This window comes from Alligator sinensis, unplaced genomic scaffold (genome assembly GCF_000455745.1).
Source record: "Alligator sinensis unplaced genomic scaffold, ASM45574v1 scaffold144_4, whole genome shotgun sequence".
Classification (NCBI taxonomy): Eukaryota; Metazoa; Chordata; order Crocodylia; family Alligatoridae; genus Alligator; species Alligator sinensis.
The window spans coordinates 1,243,713-1,257,714 of NW_005842190.1; the positions used below are offsets into that span (position 1 = coordinate 1,243,713).

The 14,002-nt window shown below is 41.8% G+C and overlaps 1 protein-coding gene across 1 annotated transcript in view; it reads left to right on the top strand.

The window, feature by feature from the left end:
- Positions 1-11,545: 11,545 nt before the first annotated feature.
- EIF5B (eukaryotic translation initiation factor 5B) overlaps positions 11,546-14,002 on the top strand; it is a 25,723-nt gene continuing 23,266 nt past the window's right edge. Inside the window, 6 exon segments of the mRNA XM_025207223.1 lie at positions 11,546-11,562; positions 11,909-12,034; positions 12,123-12,201; positions 12,617-13,259; positions 13,832-14,000; position 14,002. The exon segment at position 14,002 is cut by the window's right edge and continues 24 nt beyond it. Coding sequence (XP_025063008.1) covers positions 11,546-11,562; positions 11,909-12,034; positions 12,123-12,201; positions 12,617-13,259; positions 13,832-14,000; position 14,002 — 1,035 coding nt within the window.

A 14,002-nucleotide genomic window follows, 5' to 3' on the forward strand; every position in this document is an offset into this window, starting at 1 on the left:
GCTACAGGCGGGTGCTGAGTGCAGGGAAAAGTGGCCCCTTGCTCGCCCTGCGGCCAGCACCCTGTGCTGCAGCTGCTTACAGCCTAAGTGGCTGCAGCAGAGAGTGCCAGCCACGGGGCAGGGGATGGACCGCTTTTCCCCACGCTCAGCACCAGCTCGTCCCCTGCCGTTGATCAGGGGTCAGGGCTGCACGCTGCCCCCCACCTGTACTGCAGGGCTGGAGGGGCACTGGGAGTGAGCAGGTGCACAGGGCCCACATCGGTGTCCTGGGGCCAGCGCAGGCAGGGCCCAGAGCAGGGCGGCAGGAGTACAGGGTCCTGGCTGGCAAGGGCTCTATGGAGCTGGACCAGCTGTCCCCTCTCCCTACCGCTGCAGCCCAGCCCAGCTCCACAGACATCTGTCAGCCTGAGCCCTGCTCTGGGCCCCACTGGTGGTGGCCCTGAGTTATTGGTCCCAAGATATTGGGACATTGGTCCCAAGATGGTGACCATGGGGCGGGGCTGCCCATGCGGCCCTTGACAGCTTGCCAAAACTGGGTAAGCAGCCCTCTGCCTGAAATAATTGCCTGCCCCGACCTACAAGTATTCTAACCACCATCAGGTTCTCGACCCTGACTGTTGTTCTTTCACAGGTCGTCTCTCTTGTCTGTAACACTCTTCTCATGGGCTCTCCTCGCCTGACATTGCTGTTTGGTGGCATCTTTCATATCCTGCAGTATCTGAGGGGCACAAATTGCAATGAGGAGGCACGTGGCAAAACTGTGGGGCTTGAAAAAGGGCTGAAGACTTCTGTCCAGCACCTGAATGATCTGTGACATGTTGGAATGCAGATATTCTTTACTCTGCTGCTTCTCTTTCTAGCCTTGTAACTCAAACACTTGTGCCTTGTATGTTCATTTCCTTCTACCATAACCCTGTTGAATATGTCATGGTGGGTGTGTGTTCATGAGCAGAGGAGCATGTTGGAGTAGGTTTAATGGAAGGAATGTGAGTATGTCAGTAGGCAGAAAACACAAGTCCCTGTAGAGAGGGACAGCTGGGGAGGAGGAAGACTGACAGCATTGGAGCTGCACAGGAAACTATAGGAAAGAGAGTGCAGTGCAACCCCTTGTTTTTAACAGTTCCCAAGTGCAGGAATTTACTTTTTTCTTATTCTGATGATGCAGCCAATTGACTAATCCTATTATGGTGAACCCTCTTTTCAGTGACCTTTGAAACTACCTGTCCAGTGAAGTTTTTTTTTTTTTTTACAGTGAAGTTGTACCATAATAACAAAACAGCATGATATTAGTGTTGAGATTATATACAAATCCATTTCTACTGTATAACTGCCTAATACTGTATATTAGTCATGTAAAAGCTTAACTCTGACCATTATTCCATATACTAATAATTCGTTATAGATTTTTTTTCAGTTGAAATGTGTTTGTAAAGAACAGTGATCCCCAGCTAGGGTCTTGTGCCCTGTGGTGCCTTGAGATCCTTTCAAGGGTGTCATGCAATGTCAGCACTGTTAGGTATGCAAATGTGATATATGAGAGAAACCCAGAAACGTCAATTGGGCATTTATAGAGAGAAAAACATTCTGTGTTGTGGTTAGGGGTGCACCAGTAAAGATTTTTTTGGGGCCAGTACTGGGTCGATTATTGACCAGCCATATTGGCTGATACCAAGCTGATTGTCAATATGTAGCCCAGCAGCATGGAGAGCAGTGTCCGGCTGGTAAGTCTGTTGGGGGTTGAATTTTGGGGTAGCTGTAGCCGCCCCCTCCCAGTGCTGCTACCACTTGCCATGGCCTGAGCACAGCCGCTGGGAAGAGGCTGGAACATCCCCAGCCGCAAGCACGCAGTGGGCAGCCCGCTTTCATCCTGTGCAGAGATCCGGGGGGGGGGCAGAAGCCCCCATGCCTCCGCTGGGGGTGTGTGCAGTGGCAGGAGTGCCCCGGTGCCCCTCTGGACAAGCCGCCAGCTCTGTTTTGTGCCCTGACCCACCCCATCTGGGCAGCGCCTGCCCCAGCCTCAGCCCTTCCTTCTCCGTGGGGGCCTCAGTCTGCCGCCACCGCCCCCACCCCAACTTACTGGCTGGACACTGCTCTCCAAGCTGCTAGGCTGCACTCCGAGCTGCATGCATGCTGCGGCCCTTTGCATGCATGTGGCATTTACCGGCAACATTATTGGCGACATCAGCCAAAAAAAGCCGATTGGTGATAATGTCCGTTTTTGCCGATAATGTCAATTTTTCTTTTATCGGTTCTGATAAGATATGGACTGATGTATCGGTGCATCTCTAGTTGTGGTCCTTCTGAGTTGAGTCAAAAATGGTTGAGAACCACTGGAACAGAGATTGTATTTATCCACATGAGTCAGGATTTTGAATAATGTGGAAAAACTGCATGTGTTGTGGTCAAGGGAGTTTGTGAAGGTGAACAGTAAATGTATTCAAGTGGCATATTTGTCTTAACTTTCTCAGATTTTAATGGTTGTTTGCTTGCATAGTTCATTCATTAACTAACTTCCTCTTAAAATAACTAGAAATTGAAGAGTCTCTTATTTTCCCTGCGCTGGAGTACTGCAGAAGCCAGGGAGTTCTGATGTAGAATTAAATTCCACGTGGCTGTGGCATAGAGGGCTTTGGCTGTGGAACAGACCTTGAAGGAGCTTTGCACTTTCTATAGGAGTTTCTTGAACAGAAATTCTTGTCTGTGGAGAGGAGTGGTTGTGAGAAAACAGACTTCCAAGCACTGTGCTTTGAATTCCAAACTCATTTTGTTCCCATAGCATACTACTGTATACCTACTACCCCATACCATTTCTAAGTATACTGGTATAGACCTTTATACTGCTCTGACGCTGAGCAGTATAATGTTGTGGAATGGTTTCTTGGCTAAATTCTAATCCCCTCCTAGTGTCGTTAGCCTGTGCTTTTTCTTAATGCTTAATCTTTAGCTGCATGTGTACTTACTCTTTAGATGCCCTTTGGCATTACCTAGGTATAATGCTGATCATTGGTATGGGGTGGCTTTGAAGGTGTAAATGCCAACAACAAGACTGCATCTCAATTAAGACTTGTGCTGTGCTATTTGTATTATATATTGCTTGTTTTTCTGGAAGTTAAATTGCTAGTGTCATCTATTAATCTTTGTCCCGGAGCAGTCTTCCTCTTGTGTGTGGTATTTTGTTGTTGTGTTTTGTTTGTTTGTTTGTTTTTGGAGCCAAATAATTTTTTCAGTGCAGCACAGGAAACTCTTGTGAATCCAATAATAAATAGAAGCCTACTATCACCTGTAGATTTTACTGCATGACTTTCTTCTAAGTATTTAGAAGAATATTTCTATTTTTATGCTGCCAGATAATGTACAGTAACTGCCCCAGTGTACTTCCTAACATAATACTGCCTTGCACAGAGCTTCCTAGAACTGCAGTAGAGAGAAGCTGATGGCCCCTTGAAGTCCCATGGATATGTTGCTGTACAAGTCTAATGTGAGGCCTGCTGGGACAAAATACAAGTTAATGGCTCCATTAATAAACTTTTACCCTTGAGGGTTTTTGACGTGTTGATGTAAACTTGTCAGTCTTTACTATAAATGAAAAATTATCTTTGTTAGATGATTTGGTGGGTCCATTGGGACAAGTCATGGTGCCATCTACAGATTGGAAATTTGTTGGTCTGCTATCACGGATCCTTAAATATAGGCACTAGATGGCTATTATGTAACCACAAAAGAAAACCAATTTCCAACTCAAATCTTGGCTGGCCTTGTGCACTGCTTAAGGTTTAGTTCAACTTCATAATGGTTTAGTTACTTTTTGCCCAAGTTGTGAAAACCAGTATGTGGGAAATCACAGGAAATGGAAACATTCTTTTTGTAGTGTTCAGAATATCTCTTTAAATACTGTCAATCAAATTGAAAAGGTTTGCAACATACTAAGCCTTAATGTTAAGGTTGGCATCTTCAGCACATAGTCAGAGGACTCTGTCCATTGTAATTGTACTATCGTTGGTTACTTTTCTGTGGTTTCTTCTAACCCCGCCCCCCACTAGTTTCTTTAGTGAATCTACTAGCACTTTTATGATTTTTACTGCCCAGATTTATGCTTGCATTGCTTTTAAAGAGAAGAGATACTGGGACAGTCAAAGTCTTCCCATGTATGTGACATTTATATGTAATGATTGCATTGCTGTGAAATTTCATATTTCTGAAAGCTGTTTTAAAACTATAAAAATCACTGCTTGGTGTACTTATACTTCAGGTGGTGCTTGCAAAGGGCCTGAGGATACAGTCTGTACTGTGCAGTGCAGCACTGCGTTGAGGCATGCCAGCTCCCAAACCAGAAGCAGTGTCATTGCATTAGAGGTGCAGTGCACATGTGCTGGTTTGCTCTTGTGTGTCCCTAATGCAGCTGTTTTGCTTCTGATTCAGGAGCTGCAACATTCAAGGTAGATACTGTGTGTTTTAGCCTTGTGCTTTATGGGCCTGTCCTGAATTTCTTTCTAGCTGTCTGCATATAATCTTCCAATACCGCTGCTTATGGTTAGAACCTCTTGGAGCAAATATTAGTTTTAATTGGTATTTGCATATTTCTGCTACTTGGGTCATTTAGTGAAATGCTTGTTTGCCTACCAAATAGAGTCTAGGCCACTGCTTCCCAAACTCTTCTTCAGCATGACCTAATTTCCTCAGCATGGCCTCTCGCTGCCGACCTGCAAACACCCTGGCTCTGCTGGTGCCACTTGCCTCCCACTTCCCCCAGGTGCCCCAGAGCCAGGGCACCCAGCCCCCTGCCCCCCACCCCCTGCAGTGCTGAAGCTCTGGCTGCTGCCTGTGGGAGACAGTGGCTACTGCTGCCGGAGTGGAGTGTGGAGCCTGGTTCCTGCCGTCACCTCCCCTGTGGTTGACACGGCTGTAGCATAGCAGAGCCCGTGGAGGGGTAGTGGAGGATGCAGGCTGCTTGCTGCGGGCTTGGGGCTCCTCACTCTGTTCCCCCCCACCAGGGGCTCCACAGCCCAGGAGGTGAGACCTGTGGCAGGACCGAGCGCCCTGCCACCAAGCTGAGGCTCCACCTGCCTGCCTGGCTGCAGCAGGGGCACAACTCCAAGCTGCTGCACCTCACCTTGGCCATGACAATGCTGTGCTTCCTCCTGCACTGGGTCTCACCTGCTGGGCTGCGGAGGTGGGTCCTGCCTGGAGCTGGTCCAGCTGCATTGCAGCTCCACACCCTGCTGTGGCCGCAGAAATCTTGGAGGGCGTGCAACCCTGACTGCTGATGTTGTGACCCCATTTGGGGTCACGACCCGTAGTTTGGGAACTGCCCCCGCTCCCCCCGGGCCCTGCAAAGGCTGATATGCAGTGGGCCCTGCACACCCCTAGGGACACCTCTGTCCACATGTGACCCTGGGGGCTTTAAGAATTTTTCTGAACATCTACTATATAAGACTTTTAGTATTCCTTGCCTGTTTAGCATGTTTTCTTTGATCAAAATAAATACTTTTGCACTGAAGGGGGAAAGGGTGCCTACACCACTTCAGCTGTTAGGTATTTGACTTCAAAATTCTACCGAACAAAAGTTGCTCTTTAAATCCTAACAAAAACTACTTTTTGTTCCAATATGCGTTTGTTTTCTTCTTGTTTGAGATCCTACCCTTCTAGCTCAAGGGTGGGCAAAATGCGGCCCGGGGGCTGGATGTGGCTCGCCAGGCTGTTCTATCTGGCCTGCGGGGCCCCTAAAAAATTTAGAAAATTAATATTAATCTGCCCTGGGCTGCCTGTCATGCTCGATGGCTTGCCAAAACTCAGTAAGCGGTCCTCCGCCCCAAATAACTGCCCACCCCAGTTCTAGCTCCTGAGCTTATTTATGGTCTTTTGGGTAAAACATTTTTATGTCAAAATAAGAAGGAAAATGCCTGTTAGGTCACCTATGTATGCAGATAAGGAAGGTAACACTCCAGTTCATGGGAGCTCCTTAGAATAGTGAAAATAACTCTCCCCCGGGGACCATCCCCTTTATTCTGTAGCCGAAGATACCTCCATAGCCTGTCTGAGGAGCAGGAGACTGATCAAGGATAGTGTTTTTTAAATGTCTCATGGTTTTCTAGAGCCAGTGGGTAAGCTTCCTTTAGTCAGGTAACTTTCCTGATTAAAATCGAAGTATAAGTGGCATTAAACTGATCACTTAGTTATTTTCTTGAAGAGAAACAGAAACCTTGTTTAACTTAAAACACCTAAAGGTAGTTTTAGGTATATACATATCTTGTTTTTTATTTTATCATTTTATAGTCTGTTTCTATTTGAAATACTTTTTTATGCTGTTTGGGCTTAAGACCCCCACAAACAAATGGTAAAACTTGCCTACAGGAAAGACTGGTGGAATCGACTAGACTCAAAATAAAATCAAATGAACAAAGCAAAACTTTCCCTTTTCCTAGTCTTTAACTTTCAGTGCCCAACAACAGGTAAACTAATTGAAGTGATTTTCTTAATACCACTTTTAAAACCATTCAGGCAGTACCCGTGTCACTCAAATGATGAAGTGGTGTTATTGGAGTTGCTTCCTCAAAATGAATTTCATGCACATTCATTTTAGGAATGTGAGCGGTGAGTATACCATCCTGCTGCAGGGTGATGCAATTTTCTTGTTCTGTTGCTTTGTGTATGCCTCCTGGTTTAAAAAACTGGAAGGCGTCTTAAAATTTGTTGTCTTCCACTTACTGAGTTGACCAGTTAAAAGAACAATTCCCCCCCCTTTTTTATTTAAGTGAGAGTCTTTAGAGTAAGAGCTCTACATTTTATTTTGTCATAGATAGCTTGTCATTTGAAATAGCTTTAAATCCAGACCTGCTTCAGTAGTCTGCTGGGTTTTCTTTTTGTTTTTTTCTCTTCTGCTTTTGGTGAGTGGCTATTTGTAGAAAATGCTTGTCATCTTTATTAACATACATGGATCCTTGTTAACCTTTGCTTTAGTTTTACTAGATGATTTTCTTTTTGACTCTGGGATTTAAAAAGGACCTCAGACCAAATGCTCCTGTTACTTCTGGTGCTGTCTCATGATGAATTTAATAGAGTTCAGCTGCTGTAATAGAGAAGAATCCGGCTGTTCCTTCACATACAGGCAGTCCTTGAACTTACGACACAATTGGTTCCTGAAAACTGCTTCTTAAGTTGAAACGTTGTAACTCAGAACCAATTTTATCATAAGAAACAATGTTATAAGTGGGGGATTGGTTCCTGAACCAAGGCCTGATACCCTATTTTCACCCAAAATACCCCTGAATTTTGTACCCGATCAATTATAGATGAGTAACATAGCTACATTAATGTATTTATATTGTAAATAGCAATCATATTGATTTGGAAGGACCTCTTTGAGGTGACTTTGCTGGACTTTTTGAAGGGCTCTTGGTTGGACGTTTTGAAGGGTTCTTGGCTGGAGTCTTCTCAGGAGTCTTGTCTGCTTTCTTAAAGAAAGTGTCCAAGGAAGTTTGGACAGATATTTTCCAGGAAGATAAGTGATGCAGCGAACTTGTTCGCTGGCATGGCGTTGCATCGGATCAAGTGTTGTAAGTCAAAACTGGTGTTGTAAAGTTGAAACAGGGTGTCAATTTAGAAATGTTGTAAGTGTGAAACATTGTAAGTTGAGGACTGCCTGTACAACTGATAAATCCCATGGCTCCACTCCCTTACCTTAATTCATATATAGTTTAATTGCCTTTTCTGTTCCCGCTTAACTTACTGATAACTATCCAGGAGAATAATTTTGTTCATAATGTCCATCCATGTAAACCTAGCTTTAGCCTCTGAGTTTAGGGTATGTGGTAACATTGGTAAAAAGATGTGGTTGTTAAAGGTATGAAATATGGACTCCACAGACTACTGGTTCTAGTTGTGTATAGCTTTGGAAAATAACTCAAAAGAGATTTTCTTTCCAACAATGGTGTAGTTCATATGCTTATCTCTTCTCAAAGGGGCAGTGGTGTAATGACTCCACTTATCATGTTGGCACATAAGGCTATCATGGGCTGAAACCTGTGTGGTTAGGCTGAAGGAGGGTGGTGGGCAAGGAAGGGAAATTTAAACAGCTGAAGGTCAGTGAACAAGGGAAAAATCTACCAAATTGATATTCTTGTAGCAAAAGTATGGTCTCATATTTAAAATGGGGGACTGGGAGTCAGGTGTCTAATGTACTTCTCTGGTGCTTGTTATGGATTTGCCATGTAATGTTGGGCAGGTTGCTTACATTTCTGTGCAATAGGTTCCCATTTATTAAACGCAGATTTTACCGCTTGCCATACCTACAGCATGAGTTTAGAGATGTAATGCCACAAAAATCCTTGTGTTGAATACAATTTACATATGCTGAATAGTTGCTGGTGCTTGCACTTTGGTAGAATTTAAAAAAGGGAACATAGGTAACAGCATTCTTTTACCTTCTGGTTGGAGATCATGGTTGAAATTGAAATGTGTGTGAAATATTATTTTGATGATGATAATGTAGGCTGGGGGAACTTGTTTTTTTTGCTTTTACCTTATTGCCTCTGAAGTATCAGGGCTTGAAAACTTCTTGCATCAAGGCTTGAAAACTTTTCTGGCCCTGGCAGGGATTTACCTTATCCAACACTGCAAAATCCTAATCTTCTAGTTAAAAAAAACAAAACACACAACCCGCGGAGCAGAGAGAGGGGACACACTTTCTAGCCTTCGCAGAGACAGCATTCCAAGGATCAGTGAAGTGTAAAATCACTCCTTTTGTCTGCAGGCAAATGCCAGGGAAATTCGGGAAAGGCTGACATGCACATTAGTGCACAAAAAATAAAACAGATTACATGTAAATGATAAAACATAACTTCTTTGTCATATAACATGTGAATTGTGATGAACTCTGGCCCATTAATGGCTTTAAATGGAATTTCAAAGTTTGAATTGTTGCAAAAGGTTGCATCAGAAAAGGAATTTGCCCCTAAACCAAACTTGCTTCTTGTGGCTTAGAAAATGCACACACAAGTCAGATGATCTATTTTGAATCTGTTTTCATTGGCTCCAAGTACAGAGAACTGAGTTGATGCTAGTAATCAAGTTTTAAATAACTTGTCCTTTGTCTCTTCTAAAAAGAGAGGTCTATTTTTTTTGTATGTCTAAGCAGTGGAATAGACTGCCTGAAAAAAGCCTGCTTATCCCTAGAAGGGATTTTCCACATTTCTGACTCAATAGCTTGCAACTGCTTGGAATCCTGTAAGTAGGAGACCTACGGGATAGTTCATCAACAGCTGGTTGAGGAGAGGTAGGTATTATTTCTTTGCTTATTCATTTCATTAACTCTACTTGAAATGCTTCCCAGATAAGGACTAATACTGTGATTCCTTTTCTGAACCTTTCTCATAGCTTAGTTTGAGTGGATCCTAGAAAAAAGCTTTGTTAAGATAGTGAAATGCTGAAAAAAGGCCGTATAGGGATGTTATGAAATCTTCCTTACCTCAGGTATTCAAGGGCAGGTTAGACAAACATTTATCACACTGATCTAGGTATCCTGATGGAGGAGACTGGACTAGAAGATGTCTTGTGGTCCTTTGCAGTCCCACATGGTTGTGGTTTGACTGAAAACACAAACCGTTCTATAATACAAACCTTTTAATGCTTTGACATCTATTAGACTAGAACCTACAACTTTGAAATTTGACATTAATGGGGAGGGCTGCAGTTTTGGATAGGGACTTCAGAACATGGTGTTGAAAAGCACCCCAGGGTGACTGATCCTGCTACTGCATCAGGACTACTAATGTTAATCCAGTCAAATTTTGCCAAGCCTCCAGCAACTCCAAGCATTCAAGGAAAGGAAAAAACAGTAGGGTTCTCACCAGTGCATCTGAATCAGTAGTAACACTGGGGAATATTTTGGGATATAATTCCCTGTTGTAAGCAGGTCTCATCGTAGCCCTGTGTTATCTTGGGGTCTATCTCTATATTTACTAGAAGGAACATCTAAGCTTTTTTTTTGTGTGTTCATTTTACCTTAATTTTCCAGCAAGTTGTTTGTGTCTGTGTGTGTGTGTGAAATATTGAAGGTGAATGATCTGGTAAAGAAATATCAATGCTTATTTTTGGGGACTATTGTTTATTTAACTATTTGTTGGAGCTTAAATTTTTGCACAGCTAAAAGTAACGTGTTACTTTTTGATAATGGCATACCACTTGGGAAGCTTTGGCTGTTAAGATATTTAACATTGTCAGTTTCCACTCAGTTTTTCAGAAGTTTCTCAGTGTTCGTTGTGTTTTTACTGAAGTCCGAGTTCCTGACACAGACTGATCTCTCTGGATTTTTCTCCTGAGAGAGCAGGGACTCTCTTTGGAGAAACTGAATGTCTGTTGAAGCCTTTCGAATGGCTTCTGTTAGGCTTGTGCTTCTGGGAGAAGTATTAAACAAGATGATTGTTTAGAAATGTGCCGTAATTTTAGGAGAATACACTTCTTCAGAAGCCAGATTTTCCTTGTAGTATTTTCCAGATACGGTATCAGATATTTAGTAGACTAAATTCCAGCTGTTTCCATGAATGAATTGCAATAAGCAGGCAGATGCAACATTTCAGAGTGTACAGTTCTGAAGTAGTTTTGACTTGGTTGCTTGTGGACATGATGTATTAGAGAGAAAGCTGAGGGCTGGTAGCAAATCCTGCTGCTATTTCCGGATTATCTGATTGCTAGATGTGATGCAAGTAGCACGTTAGACATGAACATGCAGTGTATTTAGTTGCAAGAAGCAAAATAGGAAAAGCTGTTTCAGACTGAAACTAATGTCACAGTGTGAGGAGTCAAGGGAATAGTCCCCCTTTAAGGTTCGGAGGTAATTGAATATGGAATATTTTATTTTTTTGCATTGGATACTAAACTTAGAAGCATCTTCCTTAAATTTGTCAATAGATGTGAAGCAGGCATAGTTTATGTATTCTCAGCAGTATTGAGGTGAGACAGCGAAACTTGTTTAGGTAAAGGAAAAGCATTTAATACTCAAAATAGAGGAATTATTTTAAGTGATTGAGAGTAAAACTCAAGGTAATAGAGTTGAATTATGAGCAGGGATCCTGGTTTTCTCTGATTTAAAAAAAAAAATCCCTAATTTTTGGTCTAAAAAAACCAAACTCAAAGCCTACATTTTTCCATGATTAAAATGAAACACCATCTCTAAAATGAAACATCATCTCTATATCTCTAGAGAGATATAGAGATGGTGTTTCATTTTAATCATGGAAAAATGTGGACTTTGAGTTGTTGGAGGTTTTTTTAAACTGAAAACTGGGAAATTTTTTAATCGGAGAAAACCAGGATCCCTGCTTATGAGGAAAGATTAGGTCACATGTGGAGAAGCTTTATGAGAATAGAATTTGTCAGACTGGAAGTAATATAATTCTAAGTGAAGGGGGAAATGTACAAATTAAGAAAAGGCTGTTGTTACTTGTCTTTACTTATTTAATATCTCCAAATTTCCTATTCTTTCTCAGAGAGGGGTGCTAGGTTTAACAATTGCAAACTGTAATAATATTAATGTCTGTTATGATGCACAATGATACTGCTTATGATGTAATGGCATTGCTTAGTAGTGTTGAGCCCCAATTATATACAGTCAGGGAGACTTCAGTTTGTGGATCCAGATTCCAATAAATGGGACCTGTGCTATTGAATTAGAAATCTGTATTTTTTTGGTTGTTAAATTGTTGCAAGGTGGCAAATGATACCAGATTTAAGCTTCAGTTCTAATGGTCGGGGAAATTGTTTAACATCCGCGTCTCGCTTTCAACACTCATTTGGTGAGATTGATCTTGGATTTTATCAATTTGTTAGTTTATGTTCAGAAAGCTATATTTGGATTTGTGTGGCTTCCAAACATTTTGGCTGTCACTAACAGTGCCTTCCTTTTTTGTTTCAGTGCCAAAGATGATATTGACATCGATGCTCTTGCAGCTGAAATAGAGGGTGCAGGTGCTGCAAAGGAGCAGGAACCTCAAAAATCTAAAGGCAAAAAGAAAAAAGAAAAAAAGAAACCAGAGTTTGAGTAAATATATATTTTTTTTCTTGCATCATGTTGTTCTGTTATAAATAAACAAACAATGACTTAAATCATGTAATTTTCATATTTTTAGTGAAGATGATATCCTGAAGGAGTTAGAAGAACTGTCAATAGAGACACAAGGAGGCAAAGCTGACAAAGAACCTTCTACGGTAAAGATGAAAGTGGAGGGGTGGCTGAGTGTTTAAATAGGACCTTCGGGAAGGGAACAGATTTTGAGTAGTGGAATTTGGCTTATGAATTACTACCGCACTAAAACTATAGCAAAGTGCCTGAAGTGGGACTTACTGGTTGGTATTTAAAGAAAAATGCATTTAGTCACACTTTTTTGCATTACATGAAAAGAAAGGCTTAGCTTTTATGCATGTGCAGAAGTGACTTATCAAAAACTATTGTTGAAGAAATGTCCTTTATTGTGAACTGTCTTATTTTAAGCACACTTTTGCAGCATTTTTAAACTCTACCTTTGGTAAGAGGCCCTAGTTAGGATCTCTAAAGCTTAGGGTTGAAAATATTTCAATCTTCTGGGATGAAAAATAAAACCTAGTTTAACTGTTTGCTTACCAGGCTGAGAATGACAACGAAGAAATCAGCCTCTCAAAACAAGACAAAAAAAAGAGAGGGAAGGGTAAAAAAGCCAGTTTTGACAATGACTTCGACAGTGAAGACATGGAGGATAAAGATACAAAAGCTAAAAAGACTCAGAAAACAAAAACAGAAGCACTCTCTTGCAGTGATGATGATGATTTTGAATCTTTGCTTAAGAAGGACAAAGGAAAAATGCAAAAATCAAGTAAAAAGCAGGACCTTTCAGAAGAAGATGAAGCTAACGGTAAGAAAAGTAAAGAGCATGCGCAGGCAGCATCCACCGGTGAGAGTGGTGACGAATCAGATGAGTTCTCCCGATCTAAAAAGGGACAAAAGAAAAACCAAAAGGCAAAGCCCAGTCCTGCTGCTGAAAGTGGCGATGAGGAAGAGGAGCCTACATTCAAAGTAAAAACAATGGCTCAGAAGAAGGCAGAGAAAAAAGAGCGTGAAAAGAAAAAACGTGAGGAGGAAAAGGCCAAACAGAGAAAACAGAAGGAGAAGGAAGAAACAGAAGGTGGTAAAGAACAGACAAAACAGAAGGAAGTTCCAAAGAAAGGTGAAGAGATTTCTTCTGACACTATGACAGCTCCTGCCACAGGAGAGGCTCCTACGACAGCAGAAGGTTGGTAACTTTAAAAGAGAAGATTAGAGCAATAGATCTCAGACTGCCTGAAGTCATGGAGCCCTTTCACACCAGCCCAGGGTTCTGCAGAACGCAGTTTGAAAACAACTAGATTAGAGTAGAAATGTTTGTTTTGGTGTTAACTGACATAATTTCCTCAAAAAACTATCAGTTCAAACTGCTTGCAAGCAAGCCAGGAATAGAGGTGCTTGGTAGCTGTATAGCTTTCTTTTTTAAATATATGGCTCACTGTTTGCTGTTTCCTGGCTTGTAGTTGGTCCAGGTGTATGGAGAAGAAATGCCAGATGGTAAATTCCCATTGTACTTTGTTTATAGTTCTATAGTCCAAACATCATTTTTCACTTAATTGTTATTCTTAGTCATCTGTTCATGGACACACTAGATTTTGCCATTGTGATTGCAGATGTATTTCTTTTTCTGCTAGGGCTATAAATAAAAGCATGTGTCAGAAATGCTTCTCATGTTGGGGATTACATAGGTATATAGATTTTCACTTTTAAAATTGTCTTTCTGGCATTGCTGAGTTACCTGACTTTTTTTTCCTCATGTAGCAGATGACAATGAGGGGGACAAAAAGAAAAAAGACAAGAAGAAAAAGAAGGTTGAGAAAGAAGAGAAAGAGAAGAAAAAAGGTCCCAGTAAAGCTACAGTGAAAGCAATGCAAGAAGCCTTGGCTAAGATGAAAGAGGAGGAGGAAAGGGCAAAAAGAGAAGAGGAAGAGC